We start from the raw sequence: 24,886 nt of genomic DNA on the forward strand, positions 1-24,886 counted from the left end.
GACGTAGCAGTGAGTCCTCATCCTTTGAGGATATTCTTTTATTTTATTATTTTAGCACTTCAGTACTTAGTTTCTTTCAGCAGTTGGAGTTAGTTGGGGACATGTCCCATTAGCACTTTATTCAGACAGTTTAAAGGTTTTTTCAGACTACAATATGTTTAGATAGTTATTTTAGTTTCGGTGTTGATATACCTTATTTCATATTTATTATAGTATTGAACCTTATGGCAGTTCAGCCCATTATTCCATATATTTCAGTATTATTTTACAGTATTGCAACAGGTACTAGTCATGGGTTAGCTTGTGGTCCTTCGGGATTATGAGCATCATGTAGGTCCGAGGTACCAGACTCGGGGCGTTATATTTTTGGTTAGTCTAATCCAGGTTAAAGAATAGTCAGTTTGGAAAGGATCATTAGACGTTTTTTATTTTAGTCCACTTTTAGCCTAAATGACCTCCCATGTGTAAATGATATCCCTTAATCCCTGTATGAGTCATATAAGCCTATTTTTCTTATTTCACCATTCACCTTTCAATTTATATTACAATTAACCATTTTTGGCCCTTGTCCTCTTTCGCTATTGTGCTCCTTAACTCAGGCAAAATGCTTAAGTTAAGGGTGGCTATCATAGGGGTACGTAGTATAAAAATGGGATGAAGAAGGGTAAAATAAGATAAAAAGTTAGTAAGACTAGGTGTGGTAGAAAAAGAAAGAGAAAAGGAAAAAATGTGAAAAAAGCGAAAAATACAGAATAAATGACCGCACCAAACCTGAATGTGCAATAAAGAATAAAAAGGGAGATTTAAGGGTGGAATAAAAAGAAAATTGGCTAGAAAGTGATACCCCAAGGTTAGTGTAGTGCCAAGAAAGCTTAGTCATTTGATACATCCATATGTATCATACCAGTACCCAATCCTATATTACAAGCCAAGAAAACTCATATAGTGATCCTCACTTGACTATCTGAATGCTAAGGTAAAGAAATAAGGGCAAGCTTATGGTATTTGACATACATTAATTGGAACTTCACTTCTGAGTGTTAGTGTCTCTTGATCGTCCCTACACTGACATGCATTATTTCATATGAGTGAGTGGGACATCCTCGTTGTGAGGGAACTTAAGTCATATTGCTAGTTATTTGCTTGTTTCACGTAGTGTAACTTATAAAAATGAGTGGTGGTTTATTTCTAAGGTAATTAACATACGTTTATCCCATTATGTCACATTGTTGTACTTCATGTTCATACACAATTGACTTTGAAAAATAATATTGGAGGGGGTGTGTTTTGAGCCTTAAGTGTTGACTGACTGCCTTAAATAGTTTAGATTCTCCTAGTTAAGCATTGTTTTTGTTTCTGTTATGTTTTGTTGTCTAGGGACATGCAAATATTTCTATGTTGAGAGTGTCTATAGCATATAGTATAGCACTTTCAACGCTTAAAATATAGAATATATGAAAGTTTCTGAGGTTATTTTGGTAGATATGATGTATTTCGGGTATGTTTTGTAGAAAATCATGTTTTTGATGTTCGGTTCATGAAAAGGTGAAAAAAGTGTTTTTGGCTACTTTTTGGAGCAATTATAGATGTTTGGACACTTTCCGTCTTATTCGTGATCAAAGCATTTTTGAGAGTCGAAGAAAAGCTGAAAAGATAACTCCCGACACTTACTAAGTCAACCTATGGACCACATGTAAGACCTACAAACCACAAGTAGGCAAAGCAAGTGCCAGAAGACCAAAAATCCGAGAGCTGAGTTGTAGGATTTTTTCCATATGGTACCTGCCCTCACCCTACTGACCATAGGTACTACCTGCTCCTAGGGTCAAGGCGCAGGTACAGACCACATGTGGCCACCGACGACCTTGTTTTCTCCTATTTCATTCGGGCTTTGCTTTTAAAATTTTCTCATGTACAATAAATACCCTTTATGTGTTTTTAGCAGGAGTTATGCACTTTTGATACTCACAAACATATTTTGATTCCAAAATTCAATTTTGAACTTAGGATTCTCTCGTATTGACTTCAGTTGATTAATTTAGTTACGGTTGAGGGTTTTTACACTTCTTATCATTGGGATTTCATCTATGCTTTCAAATATGAATGTTATTGATTTCTCCACAAGCATAAGCAGATAAAACTCATAGCTAGGGTTGTGGAAACCCTGGCGGATTAACGAAGTAAGGCAAGTGCGGTTGTTGAATTTAACTGACACCCATGGCGTGTATTGCATTATCTTCACTATAATAGATTTCTTAGCGTTGGACAAAGTTAAGATCCTACCTAGATTATTGCTACTTACTCCAAAAGAGGAGTAGTGACTAGAAAAAGATAATGGCAACAGTAATTTAGAGTTTAGCTGTATCTGTGTAAGATGGTTAGATTTGATCTAATAACTAGAGAATCAAAAGGTAATAGTTAACTAAGATCAAGATAAGGGTTAGCAATGCGACATCCTGAAACTCAAAAGGTAAATAGTGAAATTTTCTACTCGTCCAAAAGATTGTAGATGGTACATAACTTATCGGTTCTGCATGCATGGTATCGAATTGATTCAACAAAGCACGATAATCCTACAGAGTCGAGAAGCCAATGGTAACACAATCCTAGTGTTCATAAATCCTAATCACAACTAAAGTTGATATTTGCTCTTTGCTTGATATTGATACTTAAATCCCCCCATTTACTTTTCTAGTTTTCGCCCGCTGATTACATCATTTGAAATCCACGAGTCCACGTATTTCCTTGGAATTCGCCCCCAACTTTTATTGGGTTACTATATTTTGGGAGCGACCATATCATCATCTGAGAGGAGGTGTTGTTTGGACTTCATCAGACATGTCTATAATTGATAACCGGTAATCTACCAAAAATAACCAACCAAGATCACCCAAGTCCACAGTAACCCACAAAGCCTTCTAACAAAATTGAAATCAATAATGTGTCGAGACATGCCCCAACCCTCACAATGACAATGATAATGTTAATGATAATATGAACACTCAATTGTAATCTATGAAATAGAAACTAATGAAATGACCAAGTTTTCAGAGAATGAAAGCTCACCACTTCACCATAATAGCCGACGAACCGAGATAATCCACCTAATCTATACGCAGGAAAAGTAGAAGTATCTCAATTGCCTGTATCGCGTGGGGATACAGAATCCGAAAAATATTCATGGGTTATGCACTAGCATGTAACTCAGGGATAGGGAAATAAAATAAAACCAAGTCAAATCCAATTCAAAACCATGTGAGCATCATCATATACATACATAAATAATATGTCGGGAAGGGAACAAGGCTTAGGATACACTTTAAAACTTTAGCCTGGACTTGTGTCGCTTAACCGTTATAAGAAGGCACCCACAGATTATATAGGTCCAGCTCTTCTCCAGCTGAAAGGTCTTCAGTGCGGTAGTCGCACGAACCAAAGAACATACATATGCACCATGGGGGACTCAAACCACCCGGCATACCAAGGTAACTTAAGCACCCAATCATGTAATATAATATAGGGAACTCAAACCTCCCAATCATATATTAAGGGGGACTCGAATCACTCGATCATTTAGACCACCACATCGTCAACCATGGTTTCCAGTATTAGTCCCTTGGGACCTTCAATTTCACGACTGAGCTACACAACCCTCTTTTAAGCTCCATTAAAACATTTATCACATATTTCCATTCATTGAACCGTAATACACATTTAGGCATACTCATAGCAACTAAACTTGCAAGGTGATAACAACATGCGAAACCAAATATCATAACTTTTAGGGAATTCACAACCTCTTTGGTCCAATTATACATTAGCTTGGGGAGTCATACATCCCCACAAGGTTCAATTAACCATTATGCTTTATTAGCCTTTAACACTATGCAATAGTTTAAAACAGTTCAATGTGCATACTTTTCATATAGAAACCAATTTCTCAATATAGGGTTGAAGTCATTACCACTTCAATAGTCAATATCCACAAAATAGGGGGAAATCACAATCCCTTAGTTTATTCACCATACCAATGCACCCCACAAGTTCAAAAACCTTAATAATGTATGAAGAATTATATGTATACCATAGGAACATTGTTTAGACACAAACATTCAAAATCCTTCAACCCATGTTTCAAAACCAATATCAAAACCACATGAATTATAATTTAAAACACATACTTTAACAAAATAATAATGGGGGAAGAGTAATATGCCTGAAATACCAAGTTTTATGGAGAAAATTCAGCCTTTGATCCCTTAGATGACTTACTTCTTGGAGACCCTAAGTATCTTGACTTGGAGAGTTTTGAGAGAACAAGGCGAGTTTTAATTATGGTATGAATGAGAAATAATCCCCTTGAGTGCTTTATGGACGTGGGTTTTTAATTGGGTAAGAAGGAAATTGTCTAAAGTGCCCTCAACTTAAAAGCTGAAAAATTATCGCCAGGGACTATGGGTCGCACTGCTACTCGTAATGACACAGTACGACTCGTCACCACGAGTCATAGTCACGACAGCGTCATGGTGCTCCCATACTATTGACCCTATGACTTATATCATACAACTCCTATCTTGACCTTATGACTCATCTCTTGACCTTACAACTCGTAGGGTCCAAGTCATATCCATGACAACAACACATGGAACTCACACGACTTTGACTACGGTTGGACATCACGACTCATAATGAGTCCATACGACTCGATGGGAGCCACTCGTACTCAGAACAAAAACTTAGCCATACACACTGATTAGGTTACGATTTAAGTCCAACGACTCGTCAAGACTCCCTACGAATCGTTAAGGGATTCTTAGTCTGTATAGTGAGGATAAAATTTCAAAAACTTTCAAGGGCCAAAAATCCAAGGTGTTACAGTATTGATTAAGGATAATTGGGCTTATCTCCGGCTACTTATAGTCAGTATTAGTAGAAGCTTCATAGATAGTCAGTTAGAGTTATTATATATAATTTCAGTTCCTTTTTCTTTTAGATTACAATGTTGTAAACTTTAAAAGTGACATATTGAAATAGCTTATCTCATAATTATGCTCTCTCAGTCAATTTAGCTTTTATATATGGTTTAATCAATTTCTAAAGCATTATGTCAGTACCATGGGTTAGCTTGGGACCACTTGTTGTTCGAAGCACCTTGTTACGACTAGGGGTAGTCTCAAGTCGAGAAAAACTTGGTATCAGAGACAAGGTTCAAGTGTCCGGGGGTATCTATGAAGCTGTGTCTAGTAGAGTCTTACAGAATGGTACAAAGATGTATGAACTTTTCTTCGACAGGACATTTAAGAAATATTTCCTTTCTTTCATATCTCAGATCATAAAGTAGAGATGTTCTTAAAGAAACTCAAACTAATTCTAGCATTGCTCCATTCTGCTCGCTACACCTTATTTTTGAGGTAATAGAACATTCAAGCTTAAATTCCTACTGATAGAGTTTTCTTAGACAATTCCTTCGTACAATTATAAGATTGCAAGGAAAAAATGAAATTTTAAAATAAAAGAAACAATAGAAAATCAAAGTAGATAAAATGAGAAAGAAACCATTTTCTTTAAAAAAAACTTTGAAACAGGGCTTGTTAAAGCTTCATGCCTTGGTGTTATGGCATTTATTAGTCATGATCTCTGTTTTTGAGGTTGAAGTATAAGGATCAAAGTCTACATCATTTTCTTGAAAAAAAATCTTTTTAAAATTCCTTTCAATTAGAAAAAAACAAATCTGAAGAAGAGAGGAGAGTAGAGCCAAACTTGGTGGTATAAGAAATGTGATCTAAGCTAATGAGAGAAAGACAAAACATGAAGGAAGAGAAAAGGTTGAAATGACACCTGAAAACATAGTTGTATGTGTGTTTGAGAAAATAAAGAGTAGATTTGATTTGTAATCGAAGTTGATGGCTATAAAATGGAAATTAAATGACCGAAGAGACACGTTTTGTCCAATAGCTTAACCATGAGCTATTTATTTGACAGGGTCAGGCCATGTCTTTTTTTCCTTCTTTTATTTTGAGCTACCAATGCGGAGCTCTATTCATACATACCCATCAATCTCTCCTTTGAACTAAGCCTGTATGATTTTCCTAGCCTCACACCATTAGAAGTGTCCAACACCTTATAAATAACTTCTTTTTCTTTTCAGCTGCCAATACGAGACTTTGTTCTCACATACACCCAACATGAGCTTCTACCATATACCGGCAAGAATTGGCCCATCTATAAGCCAATCTATGTTGCTTCTGTAACCAAAATGGATTGAAAGTAGAAGCTACAGGCTAAATTTACAAACATTGGCAACCCCATGGAAGAAAGCATTTTATTCATGCAAACCAATACAAAAGAACTTATAGATTACATGTCTTGCTTTTTTCCTAAGTTTCTTTCTAAACACTATAGCATGCTACGCTCTAAAGCAGAGATACTTGAACCAATCTAGAGTTCATCCGTAGAGGGAGCTGGTTTGGGATTGTCTGGGGATAACTTGACTGGATATGAAGCTTCCATGGTTATGCCACAGAGTCCCTCTTTGGCATCGATGCCTCGTTGCATTCGAAAGTAACCTTGTTCTCCCCATCCAGTCCCCCATGAGTTCTTCACTATCCAGTACTTTGTCCCATCATGAGTTGCTCCATAGCCCACAACTGCTACTCCATGGTCTAGTTCTGTACCACAATTTCCATTGAACACCCCCTGCATTTTCACATGTTATAAGTTGTCAAATTTCATATGATATGTCATCGATTGGAATCAAGCGAGAGCAAAATGGATAGAGATGATTCATACGACATAGCCCAAACTAGTTGAGTTGAAGCATAGTTGATTTATCTATAGGGTCTGTCATGTGGAAATTTGTTTGGTCACATAGTTCAAAGTGTGGTGTGTCATCCCAGTATTTTCTGCTTTATATGCTATGTTTAGGAAATTCAGCCACCTGTACGGGACCAGAGGCAGATGCAACTTTATTACTGAGTTCAATTAAATGCAGTAATTTTGACAGATAGCATAAATATTTGCAAAACAACAGTAAAAGTTCAAGAAATATCAAACTTTAAACCCATCACTTCAAATGTGCGATGAGTTCAATAGTAAGAACGTAAAATCTTGAACTCAGTCAAAACTAAATTCTGAATCCACCTCTATACGTGACTATGTGGTATGTTCATCCTGATTGGTTTTGCAAGCAGTTTATGTCCCAATTGACAAATTAAAGTTGTTTTTACCTCAGAGTAAAATTGCAGATCAGAACCACTAGCATCTATAGCAACAGATACTGGTTGGTTGGCAACAGCTTTCATCAAAGCATCCTCGTCGTTTTCAGGTACCATTTCATGTCCATCGATATTAACCACAGGGGAATTCCTCTAAGATGAGATTTAAAAAAATGGTTAAAGAAACAGTTGTCGGAAACTGGATATTAACATATTTATCGAGTATGTTGTTTAATATGTACTAATATCTACCTTTGAAGAATCGCAGTGACTGTCTCTGGCGCTGTAAGGATATATCCTCTCAGTTGTTACTCCTCCATTTTTCTTGATGAATTCATAGGCATTTTCCATTAATCCTCCATTGCATCCTTCATTATCCTTTTCACAGTCAACTAGCTCTTGTTCAGACAGTGAAACAAGTTTGCCTGTCTTGATTTTGTTTATTCCCTCAACCCCAACTATTGCAGAAAATGCCCAACAGCTACCTAAAAGTATATGAGGATAAGTTAGCATGTACGAAAACAAATTTTATATCAAAGTATCAAGAAGACTTGGGGTTACTAGTGAGTTTTGTTTAACAGCTCAAGCATTAAAATGAAATAGTCACAGCTTCTTTAACTTACCGCATTGTCCTTGATCCTTTACACCAGTAACAGCTCCTTTCTTTCTCCAATCGACAGATGTTGGCAGATTATCAGCTTTCTCGTGCATAAATCCAGTAATAGGCCGGCTACCATGGAGCATTCTGAAGTGTTTTACCTTAGAGCTGTAGAAATTTCTGAATTCATGGTTGGTCATATCAGCGAACTTGTTGAGTTTCAACTTATAAGGTCTGCCCATCTTGTTCACCTTGTGAATGTGCATCACATTCGTCTTGAACACATTGAAACGTTTTTGTTTCTCGGTTAGGTCTCGAGAAAGAGTATGATCGCTCCTCCATCTTTGGTACAAATCCCATAAGCTCTCTTCAGATGCAATGTCTTTTTCAGTGAACTCCAAACCATTAACTAGCCCAAATACCATAGCCAACAAAAGAAAAATCAAGAAAATCTTCCCTACCTCCATCTCTCTGATAAAAACTGGAAAAGGTGAAACCGAAATAATCAATATAAGTTTAAAGATTATTAAAGCTATGATATGAGGATAATATATGTTAGTAATGCTAGTATTATATAGAGCAAAGGCTACATCACACTCTTGCATCAGTTAGAGATTTGTCAGTCTTTAACAGATATTCAAGGGAAAAGTGCCTTTACTTTTGCAAAAGTGAGACATATCAGGCTGTGATGTATCTAATACAGAGATCACGTTATTTTTGCTAAGTTTGTTTATACATAATGACGACTGGCAAATATTTGGAGGCTGCTGGACACGATTTCTTTCATGTCTGCATGACACAGATTCACAGATTTTTTTTTTAGCTGCTTTCTGCTATTTTTAAGATGTCCATAGATTTTCAGAACTCCCAAGACGCATCATTTGTTCACAGATAAAATTTTATTTCCATTAACTAACACAGAGGCTGCTACATTTCCACATTAACAGTGCAAGCTGCTTCAAATTCTGTGTAATAACTTGTATTTGTCACTTGCTTGAGAAAATCTCAATTACAATTGAATATTGATAGTAGTGAAAATCTTGATGCTGCTGATTTAATCAACTATGCCAATATCACAAACTTATTAGAGTCGATTATATGAAACCTCAGCAACCATAACATAATACTTCTTGCTGAAAAACAAGACAGAAACCCTCCTAGAGGTTTTTTTTCTGAAAGCAAAGTTCATTTCTACTAGTCCGTTAAGATACAGAGATAGGAGCAGAGGCAGTATTACGGACAGGGTAAATCTTCAAGTATGCCAAACACAATAATTTAATTGTAGCAGTTAGAATACATATCATTTAACCATGATTAAGTGATGCATGTGTGTGAGAGACACATCTTGCACTCATTTGTTGATGTTTGTACCAGAAAATTTTTACCTTGAAACTGCTTATAGAACTCCCTCGATTGGTAAGAAACATTTTTGGGGGATGGGAATGGGAAGGGTTCGGTGCGGCTAGTGATTAAAGTGTCCAGCTATAGAAATACCAAAAGACCTTGCCCCCGTAGATATGTATATGCAATTAGCTGATTCAGGAGCAGCAACTTTGGGCAGTGAAATAATTTCTAATATCTGCCTGCAGGACAAACTCACAAGTCCAACTTTGCACCAAATACAGGATAACTGAATTCTGGTAAAAATCATACTCATATATATCACTGAGAACAATTCCAGAACAAATTACCAAGCAGAGACAACACTTGGAACTTAAAGACGAAAATGAGTGTGAAAAGAAAGGAAGGCGTTTATCTTCACAGAATCAGATTTTCAAAACTCTGTCTAATAAGTTTTGATGATTAATCAAAATGATTTCAGGCAACAAACAGTAGAAAATGGGTCAACAGGAAATGCCAATTTAATCAGACTCACGTGAAGGAGAATAATTACAGCCAAGCAAAGACACGTCTTTAGAGTTTGTCTTGAACAAAGCAAGCATAACAAAGGAAAAGAACACAAGCTAAGAAACATTCTTGAGTGTAAACAACACACTATAGATGTTTTCTGAGACTTCGACTGCTAGCACAAACAAGATTAGCAGTTCTTTTTTCCCCCCAAAATCAGCAGTCTCCAAGACCAACCAAACACATAAATTGCACAAGCCGACTGCCTTGTGTATGGAACCTAACAGAAAAAGAATTGCTGATGTAAGAGCAAAATGTAGTTGAGCTGGTTATGCAAGAATAACCGACAAATTACAATTCACCATAATTTGCTCCAACCAAACCAAAAACAAATTGGTATTTATTGTCATATTAAAAGTAGCTACATGATTAACAGTGCAAGAAAATCATGCTATTGACAGCAGAGTCCTGAGACAGGTCCAAACTAAAGTACATTGAAGACATTCATGACCATCATTACATGATTTTTATGGAAATTCAGAATAGAAGCGTAAGTGCAGAAACATTCAGAAAGACAGAAAACACAAATTGTTTAATTGAATGCCACCAGGTTTGCAATTCTTCCCAGCTTAGGCAAGAGACTCCCGCTCTTTGTTTTCTCTGATTAGCTCTGCTCTTATTCTTCTGATCTCTGCTTCCTTCTCCATTCTCTCTTGCTGCAGTGAGCCAAACTCATATAGTCATCAATATTTCAAGCAAAAAGAATAAAGAAAAAAAATGAAAAAAAAAAAAGAAAAAGAGAGACAAGAAACGCATACAATAACTAGAAGAAATAGACAATTTTGTTGTACATGAGTGAGGCTTTATGTGGCTAGCAGGCACATGGCTTTAACAAAACCCTAATCATCGTAGTAAATGAACCTTTGTCATATAAGTCAATACAAGACTCCCAAGACCCATTATTGGCCGTACATCACGCTGATAACACTTTTGGATAGAAGAAAACTGATGTTGTCCATTCTGTAAGTCCTATGCAGTTGAGACCAAAAGTGGTATCTTCAGGACAAATCGATATACGCTCTGATCCAAGTTCAAGTGGATGCGTCAGTGATATAGACCAAGAGTGAGAAGGACAAAAGCCTATTTCTTGCCTTGTACTTTCGGCTTAAGGGTTGTTTGATTAGCATTTTGAGTTGCTCACTGGGGATGTAGGCAGTATTTCTGCAATGACCTATTTTCTTCTTAAGAAAACTCTGTCGATGGCCTTAAGGTATCATTCATAAGTCTCGGCTTCAAAAGGACTCCAAAAGAAAACAGAGGTCAGATCACAAACATGGGTCTACTTCTAAGAGCCTGTAGCATGGATGCCCTTTCAGCCAAAAAGTCAACAAATCAAATATTTGGATATTGCACTGAAAGATTGTTGTCAGGATATCCTGCGAGCTATGCTGCTCGGAGTCGGCTGTTTTGCCACCGAATCCATCTCAACACGATTCTGAGGCGGGGATGGGTGCTTCCGCCGTCTCCAATTAGGTCAACCGATTTCGTAGACGTTGACCAAACTAAAGAAGAAGTTTGAGGGGAAACATCGAATAATTAACCGGCAACTTACCTTAAAAAATCCCGACCAACGACCACCAAAACAGAGATGGTGTTGTCGATGTGCCGTCGCCGTTGCCGGAAATCATCGTCGCAGTCATTGTACCACCTCAGTCGTTGTCAGTCACCGTTTCTCCCACCCCAGTCGGCGGCGGCGTTGGTCGTTGGACACGGTGACATTTTTTTTGGGTCAAAGTGACGGTCTTTATTTGTTTGTATTGTTGTATTGTTAATAACATATATTAACACGTGTATATTAACAGATATATGTTTTAATAAAAAGAAGGGGAGCCTTGGAGTAACTGGCAAAGTTGATGCCATGTGACCATGAGGTCACGGATTCAAGCCTTGGAAACAGCCTTTGGCAGAAATGCAAGATAAGGTTGCATACGATACACCCATGTGGTAGAGCCCTTCCACGGACACCGCGCATAGCCGTAGCTTTAGTGCACCAGGCTGCCCTTTTTTTATATGTTTTAATAAAAAGTAAATTTTTTAAGAAAAAGTAAAAACTGAAAAACATGTCTACTTTGACAGCACTGTGTCGATCAATGTACTCTTACTTTGACAACATTAGTTTAAATTCTTAATTATACTTATTTTTTATTTTTTGGTAAATATCTTTATAACACTATATTTATAATATTTAATTTTTTTAGCTGAATCCCCGGACCCATATCCATACTCAAATTCACATCCCCGAATCTTAAAATTTATATTTTGACGAATCCGACTCACGGATCCGCACCCGTCTCGGATACCCGCACCCAAGTCCGAGCAACTTAGCCTGCAAGTACTTTTTTGGAGAATGGTAGTGGAAAAGTGACATTTTCAAGGAGTACTTTTTTTTAGAATGGTAGTGGAAAAGTGACAAGTTTTCAAGTACAAAAAGACACAGGTCCCACTGGTATGCAAGCGAGGTGGCAACACTTGGATGGACTGAATACTAGTCCCTCCATTTCAATTTATTTGTCTGTACTTTCTTTTTTAGTCTGTTTCAAAAAGAATGTCTCTTTCTTTTTCGGCCATTCTTTAATTTCAATTTTTCATATGGCATGTGTAAGACCACAAAATTAAGGACACTATGGTACATTCTACATATCCGTAGTTTAAGACCACAAAATTCAAAAATCTTCTTTACTTTCCTTTTTTCATTAATAATCGTGGTGCCCAGGCCAGCTTACGCGCACCTCGACTAATTCCATAGAATAACTACCACCTCCTACCAGCAACGAGTATCAGCTAACTCTGTCCACAAAGTCTAGAACAGATGGAAAGAAATCAACTAGTGTTTTTCACTGTTGGGAATTGAATTTGAGACCTCACGGCGCTCAACGCAACTTCATAGAACCACTAGGCCACACCCTTGGGTGCAAGTCTTCTTAACTTTCTTTAACTCTGTATCAAGTAAAACCCAGCAAACAAGTTACAAAGAGGGAGTACTTGTTATCTACTACTCACTCAAAGTATTTCAAGGCCCTCACTAAGGAGGTCCTCGAGAAAAGGAAATAAGTACACTGGTTCTTTCCAAACATCTAAATTAAAAATCATGCACCCAAGGGTGTGGCCAAGTGGTAAATGAAGTGAGTTGAGAACTTGAGGTTTCAGGTTCAAATCCCAAATCCCAACAGAAGGCAAAAACACTAGATGACTCTTCCCTTTTGTCCTAGCCTTGATGGACAAAGTTACCTGGTATTTGTTGTTGGTGGGAGGTGGCAGGTACCCCATGAATTTGGTCAAGGTGCGCAAAAGATAGCCCGGGCACCATGGTTATCAACCAAGCACGCTATAAAATTTGTCCATGAGATATCTCAAACTTATCCATGGGATATCCTACCTTATACCTCCTATAGTATATTGTTCCTATAAGCTAATACCAAATTTAGTCATGGTATAACCCATCTTATCCCATCAACCATGGGACTATTTTGTACAACCTTCCATATGGTATAAAATAGTCCAGGGACTATTATCCCAAGATTATAATTCCGGGATAGTAGATTTTACATACCAAATGACCCCTTAGATAACTCAACAACAACAATAACAACATATCCAAAAGTAGGGACTGGAGAGGGTAGAGTGTATACAAATCATACCACTAGATCTTGGAGGTAAAGTGGCTATTTTTGAAAGACCCTCGGCTTAAGTGAGGCAAATCAAAGTAGTAACCAAAGAAAAAATGGTAGTGAAGAAAAACATGACAACCAATAGCAAAGTAGTACAGAGAATATATGAAAGGAACCGTAACATCAACAACGAGGTGTGATCGCCTAAACATAGTAAACAAAAGATGATAACACATATCAAAGACAATGACTACCTGAATAGGCTAATACAACGGCAGACATGCCGCTTTGAACTACCACTAAGCCAAAAACTGCATGAATAGGATAATACTAAGAACATACAATGCTCAACTACCTACTAATCTCTACCCTTATTCATTCCCAAACAAAAAATGCTTTCAATTATTCTAGAGAGTAGATTATACACAATAATATCATAAATCTCTTTCGGATAACACCATAAATCTGAATGTCGGAAAAATCTAAACTTTCAAAAATACAAAGCAACAATACCTGCCTCTTTTAAATTACAACTCGACAAGCACAAAAAGTGAATTAGGATCCAGATCGAAAAAGCACAAAATCCAAAAAGATAAAACAAATTTGAATTCTGGGCCATTCATTCATCCTAAAAGGGGAAAATCAATGATCGTAAGGTTCATTTCATCGTAAATCAAAACTAGGGTTTGGCAAATTATACCTTTTCATCCTGATGGAGAGCGATCCAGACATGGATTTTGTCCATTGTTTGCCAGAAAGCGAAAGCTCCTAGTGACATAGCAAAGAATGTCGCCACTTTCACCATCTTATCTCTTTAAGTTTTGAGTCTTCTCAGCTCGGGGGATACCACCTTGTCTCACCTAGTAGCGAGTTCTGCTATTTTGCCCTTTCTGCTCTGTTGACACAACGAGCGGCGTCGTTCTTGTTTTTTCTTAGCTTTCAAGATCTGGTACACTATAATGAACTTTTTTACATTTTGCACCCTTAATATTTGCATTTTTGACAATTTGCAGTTTATCATATTTCTTCTAATAATATACACCCCAATGTCACAAACTAGACTTCAACTAAGTACATGTGGGGTACTTGACAATTCACTCACGTTCTTGCACCACTTGCTCACGCTCTTGTTAAGACAAGTCAACCTAAGACACTAGCAATTGCAAAGAGAATGGAGGAAAGAACGCAAGAGAATTATTAGAAAGTTTGCGTGATGGTTTTACTAATTAATGTCCCTCTATTTATACTACTTGTTTAGGTGCTAAATTGTAAGCATAATTGTGTACAAGTCCCTATTTTATAATTCTCTAAATAACAAAATGTTTCAAGGATCTTTCATGTAAATTCATGGAATTCTAAAGTCTTTCAAAGGAATTCTCCTTATATCTCTACAATGTTCCACCAAGGACTAGTTTTTGTCCTATGTAAGCCTTTCATATGGACAACTTTGTGCTTGTAGCACCTACGTAGCGTGATGACATGGCGGGTCATCACACTCTTCCCCACTTGATGTTGCGACGACTTCGGTGCGTTGTTGTTGCATGCCCTTAATTAGTTGTACCTGATATTCACCCAACTCGAGCGGTGTCATATGATAAGGCCAGAATGCAGATGGCTTATCTTTTGACTTTAACCCAGCCTTGAAATTCACCTCAAGCCCAAAAGGTAAATGCTTAGGTAGCCCTTTCGGCATAATTTCCATAAATAACATCATTTTGTAAGGCAACGGTGCCTCATTTGAACCCTTGACCTCCTTAAGACTTGCAATGGTTTACATGAACAACGACTCTCTCTTCTTGAGCCCTTTGACGACCTCGATAGCTTAAAGTTGTGCTTACATCTATTTGTATGTCATAGCTACTAGAGGCACCATTCAGGCTTTTTCTCGTTCCATGATCCAAAAACAATAGAGGTAGTGGGCGATCAATGTATGACAGTGTTTAAAGAACTCCTACCCTAGAATGATGTCAAATATATCCATTATTGTGGCGGTAAATTTTTTTGTACCTTGCCAATTATCTAATTCCATACCATTACTATTGGCCACAAAATGAGCATGTTGAGGCTCAATATTTACAGTCTTGACATAGGAGTTAGATGGCGAGAGCTTCAACTCCAGCCTCTTTGATACAACCTTGGTAACAAATTTGTGAGTTTCTCTAGTGTAGTGCACGAGTAGGCTTGTTGTTCATGGTGATATCCACATATTGATTGTTATTGTCATCAAGCAATATAGATTATTTCTTGACAACTTTGCATAGATCTACTATATCCAATTGTGTTGCTCCTGAACCCTCTACTTGCGTTTTATATTTCTGGTCGCTCACTATGGAATTGAGACTTTTTAAGAAAGGACAACTACTAAAGTCATGCGGTTCTTAACATATATTGCATTCCTGTAACACCCCGCATTTTTAGGCTAGATTTTAAACCATCATTCCTATGCATGTAAACTCTAATCCTATGATTTATATTTGAATACATGTGTCATGATTATTATCCTAGTGTTAAGAATGCTTTTGAGGTGAAAAATGATCATGAGAATCACTTAGAGCAAAGTTGAGCTAAGAGCCTTTGATTCAGCCAAATATTTGTATTCGATTCTATAAGGGACTAATTTGAACGTGTATAAATCTTGATATATGTGTAATTTCACAGCTCAAGACCCACCAAATGGTAGGTAATTGAGTTAACTTTTCAATGATACCAATTTTGCCTTAATCTGATACCCGATCAAAAAGTTATGGCCATGAAAAGGTCGTGCGTAGCATGAAAATCGCAAAAATCCATTGGAAAGGGTGTGTTATGGCCATGCCTTACATCGCCCACCTTGGCTTGGGTGACTTTTATTCATTGCATAGTGATTGGCTAGCGCCAAAAGTGCTCCGTTTTGACTTAAATCAAGGGTGTTGAAGGTATTTCATACCCCTAAATCGTTCCTAATCACTCCTAATCGATATAAAGGGTATTTAAACACCTAAATTTCACTCAATTAACCCCAAGAATTCAACTCACGATTCAAAAACCCTCATTGTCTCCCAGTAAGAAAATCTAAGCCTCTTTCTCAAGAAATCAAGAATTCAAGCTTCCAAGATAAAAAAAACCCTTAAGAAATCTTCAAGAAACAATATATTGAGGTATATGGATATTCATCAATGGGTCCTTTCACCCATTGATCCCGAAAAACCTCTTTTTGAGTAAAGTATGAGTTTTAACTCTATTGTGAAGTTTATTATGTTCAGGATGAGTTAAATTCATATTCTCCCTTAGTATTTTAAACTTAATTCGTGTTCAAGTATGATTTCATGAAAAGTTAGGCTATCTCATACTTTAAGTTTTGATTTCCCATGTCCTATTCAAGTGAATTTCATAGTATAATATCGAATTATGAACTTAGCAATGTAATCATGTTATTTACTCATGAGTAACATATTCCCATGTTCAAGTTCATGCTCTTCACTTACTTGGTGAGATGTTTGTGTTTTGAATCTTTGAACCATGATTTTCATACTACAATTTTAAGTGCTAATATCATATTTTATGAATCATTCAGTGCTGGCAAGTTATGAACACCTGATACCTAGGTGTTTTTACATGATTTTAGATTTTCAAGTAACAAATCAGTTAGAACCTTGATTTTATCCCCATGCTCAGATTATCATTTTTATAATGAACCTACCAGTAATATTTCTTGTTAAATACCTCAGTTTACAAGTTGATGATTACTTCAGATGTATGCACTGTCAATTTTTAGAATACCGTGTTTGAGTATATCAGCCTTCAGTGCATGCACCAGTTCATGATTTCAGTGTTAGTTCAGTTGGGAGTAGAACTTAGCACCAAGCGAACCCAGGGGTAAGGGCTCACCTTCCAATAGAGGGTGTGACCTTTAGTAGCAGTCCCTGAGTTCTAGAACTACATAGCCAGTATAGGTTTGAGATGTCTTCCTGCCAATTGAGGGTTGATTCATATCTCATGACAGCACCTGCCAGTAGAGGGTGACTCTTCATTCCTTTAAGACACCAATTTAGTTGATCCACACAAATAATATTAGTACCCGTGGCACGGTACTGATACCCTTCTAACTAGGGTTACAGGTTGGACCCTAATTAGCTCAGTTTAGGACATGTAGGTTACATAATACCTCCCATAATCTTGGTATAGTATTTAGTGTATTTCAGCTTAGGTTTGCTTGACCAAGTGTACAAATATTTAGTTATTCAGTTATATAACTTTCAGTCTTTCAGATTATAGATTACCTTAGTAACATGTTTGTGCTTGGTCTTGCTTTCTCAAATATTACATGTTCATGTTTTCATTCTCAGTATTTATACATAACCCTCAGTTTAATTTTATAATCTATTCAACTTTATATGAGATTTTCATATAGTATTTATGTTTTACTGCTTCCTAGTTTCAGTTCTACTTATTCTACAAAAGTAAAGATTTAAGAAACTAAGTGCAGTGATTAACTAGCCTATCAAATTATATTTGTTATGCATGTTTTAATATACTTCAGCTTTTAGTTGATTTCAGTGTCTTAGTGAGTCTACTAGCACTTTGCATGCATGTTTTAAGATTATGTATCTACTCAGTTTTACTTATTATATTCAGCCCCGCTTACTTAGTATATTCCACAGTACTGATCCATAAATATGTCTGTGTGCTTCATTATCTCATAATATAGTTACCAGTTGTAGACTACACATCATAATCAGATAATTTGCTGCTTCCATCCAGTAGGTGATGAGTTCTCCTAGTTCGAGAATATCCAGTCAGTTGTAGTTCATGTACTATATTGTTGTTATTCATATGTATTGATTTATAGCAATTGGAGGCATACCCCAGCTATCTATAGTCAGTATAGTAGAGGCTTCATAGACAGTCAATAAGAGTCATTATATGTAATTCAAGTTTCATTCTTTGGTTTTATCATGTTGTAAAATGTATCAGGATTTCATTTATTTAGACTTTATCATGACTATGTTTCCACTCAACAAATTTGGTTTTACACCATGTAATTCAATTGCTTAAACAATATGCCAAATTATGGGTTAGCCTGGGATCATTTATGGTTCCAAGCACCATGTTATGACTAGGGGTAGTCTCTGATCATGACAAACTTTGTATTAAATCCCAAGATTCTAGTGTCCTAGGGTGTCTTTGAAGCCGTGTCTAGTAAAGTCTTACAGAAAAGTATAGAGACATTTGTACATTTCTTTGAGAGGCTACAGGGAATTTAAGGAATATTTCCCTTCTTTTATGTTTTGGATCGTCTAGTAAAAGTGTTCTCTAAGGAACTTTTACATGTTTTTACGTAATCCATCCATGATAACTCTGCCTCATTCTTAAGTCAACAAAAATTACCAAGCTTAAATCCTTACAGATAGAGTTTTCTCAGACAGTCTCCACAGATAGTTATGGGATTATATGCAGGCTTGAAAATATCCTATCAGTGCTTTTAAGTTTTGAAGTTTGAAAGATTTTATTCATGTTCATGAAGATTATTACTAAGTCAAAGTCAGATGTGCCCTCAAATCCCTTCTTAGAATCCTATGGTAGCATATGATCTAGAGTTAAAAGTATGAACCCAGAAGTTTAGCAGTAGTAAAGTGGGGATAGTTTTTGTCTGGATTTAGTAGATTATGTATTAATGGAGCTAGTTGTATGTAAGATGAACCAGTAGGCTGTAAATAATGTATCCAAGAATTTAAGTTTGTTGGTTCGAAGTTAAAGTATGATAGTGTATGTATCATCTATAGGTGTACCCAAGGTGATATAGGATTGTATTATTTCTATGTTTTAACAGTGTGTATGCATAGATAGTACCCTTGATTTGTTAAGTGCGAATGAGGCCATATAGTATATGATGTTCTTACCAGCTAAGTTATGGATTATATATTATTGATTTAGGGTATGCTGGTGTAATGGTAATTCTCATGGTTTAGGGGAAAATATAATTTTAGAGATATGATATTAGTAGGCTATGATGGAAGTAGTATGGTTCATTAAAGTTTTGGGAATATCCATGTTACGTGTTAGAATCTAAGTTTAAATCTTGGACGATTGATCAAATAGTTAGAAGAATTGAATTCTAGATAGGAAAGTTTTCAACTCGACCTCTATGATCTTAATTCATGATCAAATAGATTCCCACACCATTCAAAGTATTTCATACTTAGGAAGATATTTCTAAAACATTTTGACTCAGATTTTCGATTTACCAAATACGCTATAAGGCTCAGACTAGAAAAGGATTTTGCGGGGCATTACAGAAATAAGAAAAAGGGGAAAACCTCCTAACATTGTTATGAATTTGGATATGATGAAAGCATATGATAGAGTGGAGTGTCTATTTCTCCCAAAAGTCCTAAGAAAGATAGGATTTTGTGAAGAAACAATTGACATGATGTATAGATTAGTTGCTAATAATTGGTATTCTATCTTATTGAATGGTCAGCCTAAAGGATTTTTTAAATCCTCAATAGGGTTGAAACAAGGGGATCCAATATCTCTCATTTTGTTTATATTAGCAATTGAGGTGTTGACTAGAAGCTTGAAATCCTTGCTTAATGAGAAACAGTTTAAGATATTTGGTATGCCAAGAGGAAGTCCGAAAATTAATCATCATGCTTTTGCAGATGATATGATTATGTTGTGTAAAGTTAAAGTGGGAACAAGATGATTACAGATACCATGGATAATTATGAACAAGTGTCTGGTCAGAAGATTAATAGAGAAAAAAATGCTCTTTATTTGCATAAGGGAGTATCTAATGGTACAATTGTTATAGCTAAGGCAACAATAGTGATTTTGAGGCAAGAGTTTCCCTTTATCTATTTGGGTTGTCCAATATTTTACATGAGAAAGGAAAAGGAATATTATCAGTCCTTAATGAATAGAATAACTAGAAAGTTGCAAAGCTGGAAAGGCAAGTTATTGTTTTATGGAGGAAGAGCTGTCCTAATTAAACATATCCTCCAAAGCATTCCTATTCATTTTATTTCTATTATGAATCCTCCCCTCAATGTTATGAACACAATTCATAGAGCTTTTGCACAATTTTTTTGGAGTAATACAATAGGGGGATGAGGCAGACATTGGGTGAAATGGAAGAGCTTATGCCTGCCAGAGTAAGAGGGAGGCATAGGTTTCAGAATGGTACATGATATTTCTACAGCCTTATTCTATAAGCTATAGTGGAAATTCAGAACAAAAAAGTCAATCAAGAGTAAGTATATGCATATTCAGGGATTAAGATTAAGAGAAGCAATTTTGAAGAGGTGGACAACTAAAGTAAAACCCAGGGAGAAAGTGAATTTTAAAACTTTACCAAGGTTCATTATTTAGGAATTGTGGAAGAATAGAAATAGGAAGAAACATGAAGGAAGGGATGTAAATGTTCAGAGAATTATTTTGATCATTACGAGAAACATGAGGATGTTGTTAAAGGTATGAAAACCCAACATGGATTTCTCATCAGATTGGCCAGGGATGTTGAAGGATTTTGTAAAGTTAAAGCCTTCAATAAGAGTCACAATAGTGTTATGGGAACTACCTAAGAATGGATGGGTGAAATACAATATTGATGGAGCTTCAAGAGAAAATCCTGGAAGTAACAAATACGCCTTCTGTTTAAGGGATTAAAAAAGAGATTTAATTTATGCTAAGGGGCCAATAACTGAAGACACTAATAACATGGAAGCTGAAGTAGTTGCTACTCTAAATGCAACAAAATATTAAAATCACATGAGGTATGAAAAGGTCATAATGCAAACAGATTCATTGGCAATGAAAAAGATGCTAACAAGGGAGTGGGACTATCCATGGAGCATAGCAGAACACATACAACAAATATGGTATTTGATCTCAGGCAAGCAAATTCAATTTCAGCATATACACAGGGAAGGAAATCAGTTAGCTGACTTTTTTCCAAATTGTGCTTTGGATAATGGAAATTTCATATTCACATCAGTCCAATAGATACATATAATAGGAAAGAGAATAGTTAATAGTGATAACCTACAATGCCCTTATCTAAGACTGCCACCAACTAAAGGATGAAAGAGCTGGGATGGCTTAAGATAAGTTTTCATAAGAATTTATATTTATATATGCAAAGGAGAAAAAAATAGTGAAGCGGCTAATTATCTACTCTGCAATAGCCAACAAAAAAGGACTCTCATTAAATGGGGGTTCTGATGGTCAGATACAACTTCAAGAACCTAAGGAATGATGTACATTTCAAACAATCCTTATTCTGAGCATCCCATTATCTCTCTACCAACTATGTCTGTAGAGTAAAAAGAAGTTCAGTAAATCAAACTTCTAAGGTATTACAAAGCAAGATGGAGAATGTTACTTACTTGGAAGAAGTATCATTGTTCCTTTGACTAGATCCTTTGATCCCTCTCAAAAAGCATGACAATATTCCATCCACTAGAGAATAGAGCTGAATAAAAAGAAGGTCACACAGTTTGAGTTTGTACAAAGAGTATCAACAGCTAATAGAGAGCAAAATTGTAATAAAACAAAAAGCTTACTTGTGCAAGCTACAAAGGGATTCATGCAATAGAGGCCATGGAACTTCATTAATCACCCAAAGTTGAAGCAAAGTAAAATAATGATGGACAAACAGATACATAGCTACAATAGCAAAAGAGGCAAAAGTAACAAGGGGAAACAATAGCTCAATTTTGCACCCTACTAGACTTATATAGTGTCCACTTTATTTTTATTTTATTTTAACATTAGAAGTAAAACGGTAGGTTTTATTCATTTTGGGCTAATATAGAATGGGTTGGTCCATTCTTGTACTAGACGTTAATTAATTTTGATTAATAAAATCTCAAAATATAACAAAAAACAAGGGTGTGCGATGGCCATGTATCGCCCACTTGGGGCTGTGTGATGGCCATACATTACCCACCTTGTCTTGGGGGAGTATTGTGCATTGTATGGTGATTGATAGTGCAAAAAGTTCTTTATTTTGACTTAAATCAAGGGCTTTGAAGTTATTTCACACCCCTAAATCATCCCTAATCACTCCTAATTGATATAAGGGGTCTTTAAACACCTAAATTCCACTCCCTTAACCCTAAGAATTCAAGTCATGATTCAAAAACTCTCATCCCTTCCCAAGAATAATATCCAAGCCCCTTTCTCAAGAAATAAAGAATTCAAGCTTCCAAGATAAAAAAACCCTTAAGAAAACTTGAAAAAGCCATCTATTGAGGTATATGGATGTTCATCAATGGGTCCTTTCACCCATTGAGATCAAAACCCCCTTTTTAAGTATTGTATGAGTTTCTTCTCTAATATGAAATTTATTATGTTTTGGATGAGTTAAATTCATGTTCTCCCTTAGTATTTTGAACTCAATTCATATTCAAGTATGATTCCATGAAAAGTTAGGTTATCTTATGCTTCAAGTTTTGATTTCCCATGTCCTATTCAAGTGAAATTCATGTTATAATATCGAATTATGAACTTAGACACGTAATCATGTTGTTTACTCATGTTTAACATGTTCCCATGTTCAAGTTCCTCTTCACTTACTTGGTGAGATTTTTATATTTTGTATCTTCGAACCATGATTTCCATACTATAATTTTAAGCATTAATATCATATTTTATAAATCATTCAGCGCTGGTGAGTTATGAATACTCGATACCTAGGTGTTTTTACATGATTTCAAAATTTCAAGTAACAAGTCAGTCAGAACCATGATTTTATCCCCATACTCAGATTATTCTTTTTATAACAAACCCACCAGTAATATTTTGTGTTAAATACCTCAGTTTATAAGTTTATGGTTACTTTAGCTTATGTATGCACTGTCTGTTTTCAAAAAACCAAGTTTGAGCATATCAGTCTTTAGTGCGTGCACCAGTTCATAATTTCAGTGCTAGTTCAGTTGGGAGTAGGACTTAGCACCGAGCGAACCTAGGGGTGGGGGCTTACCTTTTAGTAGAGGGTGTGACTTATAGTAGCAATCTTTGAGTTATAGAACTATATAGCCTGCATAGGTTTGAGATATCTTCCTGCCAGCTAAGGGATGACGCATATCTCATGAGAGTACCTGCCAGTAGAGAGTGTCTGTTTAGTTTTTGGGACACCATGTTAGTGCATCCATATATCCAGTGTTAGTACCCGTGACACGATACTAAAACCCTTCTAACAAAGGTTATAGGTTGGACCTCAATTAGCTTAGATTAGGGAATGTCAGTTACATGATACCTCCCAAAGTATTAGTACAATATTCAGTGTATTTCAGCTCATGTTTGCTTGGCTAAGTGTACAGATTTTCAGTTATTCAATTATACAACTTTAAGTCTTTCAGATTATAAATTACCTCAGAAATATATTTATGCTTGGCCTTGCATTCTCAAATATTATATGTTCATATTTTCATGCTCAGTATCCATGCATGCCCTTAGTTTAGTTTTATAGTATATTCAACTTTACATGAGATTTTCATACAGTATTCATGTTTTACCGCTTCATAGTTTCAGTTCTACTTATTCAACAAAAGTAAGGATTTAAGAAACTAAGTATAGTGATTCACCAGTTTGTCAGATTATATTTGCTACGCATGTTTTAAGATACTTCAGCTTTTAATTGATTTCAGTCTCTTGGTGAGTCTACTAGCACTTAGCATACATGTTTTAAGATTATGTATCTAATCCGTTTAACTTATAGCATTCACCCCTACTTACTCAGTACATTCCAAAGTACTGATCCACATATATGTCTATATGCTACATTTTCGCATAATGTAGGTACCAGTTGTAGACTACACATTATAATCAAATAGTTTGCAGCTTCCAGCCAGCAGGTAATGAGTTTTCCTAGTTCAAGAACCTTCAGTTAGTTGTAGTTAATGTACTATATTATGATTATTCATATGTATTGATTTATGGTAGTTGGAGGCATGTGTCAGCTATATATATTCAGTATAGTAGAGGCTTCACAGACAGTTAGTAAGAGTCATTACATGTGATTTATGTTTCCTTCTTAGTTTTATCACAATGTAAAATGTATGAGTATTTCATTTATTCAGACTTTGTCATGACATTGTTTTAGATTAATAAATTTGGTTTTACACCATGTAATTTAGTTTCTTAAGTAGTATGCCAGATCATGGGTTATCTTGGGATCACTTGTGGTTCCAAACACTGTGTTATGACTAGGGGTAGTCTCCGGTCATGACAATTCCTTCTTCTCAACTTGCACTTTCTTTTTGGTGTAGCTTTGGCCGTCAATTACTTTATTCAAATTGAACTTATTGGTATCTTGAGTTTTGGTGTATTGTTGATGTAATTCCTTGATTTTACCATACCTTACCCTACTTTTAGTAATTCTATCCTTTGACTTATTTCTTCTACCTTTGTAATACTTCTCATTCCTGAACTCTATTATAGATTTAGCCTCTATCTTGGCTTTGTCTATATTAGTGAATTATTGATGTTAAAACTCCTGCTTAACCTAATTTTGCAAACCATCCATAAAGGGGAATAATAAGTCATCACTGTTAAAGTTAGGGATGAGAGCACAA

General features: G+C 36.0%; 2 protein-coding genes across 2 annotated transcripts; both read right to left on the minus strand.

Annotated features, from left to right (window-relative positions):
• Positions 1–6,286: 6,286 nt before the first annotated feature.
• On the minus strand, positions 6,287–9,887 carry LOC107847720 (vignain). The gene is made up of 4 exons (XM_016692156.2): positions 7,838–9,887; positions 7,467–7,699; positions 7,227–7,367; positions 6,287–6,696 (listed from the first exon to the last, which is right to left on the minus strand). The coding sequence occupies exons 1-4, from the start codon at positions 8,415–8,417 to the stop codon at positions 6,439–6,441; spliced, it is 1,212 nt and encodes a 403-aa protein (XP_016547642.2). The 5' UTR covers positions 8,418–9,887; the 3' UTR covers positions 6,287–6,438.
• A 140-nt stretch (positions 9,888–10,027) lies between these two features.
• On the minus strand, positions 10,028–14,536 carry LOC107847721. The gene is made up of 2 exons (XM_016692157.2): positions 14,029–14,536; positions 10,028–10,376 (listed from the first exon to the last, which is right to left on the minus strand). The coding sequence occupies exons 1-2, from the start codon at positions 14,131–14,133 to the stop codon at positions 10,290–10,292; spliced, it is 192 nt and encodes a 63-aa protein (XP_016547643.1). The 5' UTR covers positions 14,134–14,536; the 3' UTR covers positions 10,028–10,289.
• Positions 14,537–24,886: the final 10,350 nt, after the last annotated feature.

Source organism: Capsicum annuum, chromosome 11 (assembly GCF_002878395.1).
Source record: "Capsicum annuum cultivar UCD-10X-F1 chromosome 11, UCD10Xv1.1, whole genome shotgun sequence".
Classification (NCBI taxonomy): domain Eukaryota; kingdom Viridiplantae; phylum Streptophyta; class Magnoliopsida; order Solanales; family Solanaceae; genus Capsicum; species Capsicum annuum.

Bases quoted from the DNA above. Each gene is read 5' to 3' on its own strand.
- LOC107847720 (XM_016692156.2), bottom strand. From the start codon at position 8,417: ATGCAAGAGTGTGATGTAGCCTTTGCTCTATATAATACTAGCATTACT. The intron at 7,700-7,837 runs GTAAGTTAAAGA...ATATACTTTTAG, and splicing joins AAAGGATCAAGGACAATGCG to GTAGCTGTTGGGCATTTTCT. The intron at 7,368-7,466 runs GTAGATATTAGT...ATCTCATCTTAG, and splicing joins GTCACTGCGATTCTTCAAAG to AGGAATTCCCCTGTGGTTAA.
- LOC107847721 (XM_016692157.2), bottom strand. From the start codon at position 14,133: ATGGTGAAAGTGGCGACATTCTTTGCTATGTCACTAGGAGCTTTCGCT. The intron at 10,377-14,028 runs GTATAATTTGCC...GGCTCACTGCAG, and splicing joins CTCTCCATCAGGATGAAAAG to CAAGAGAGAATGGAGAAGGA.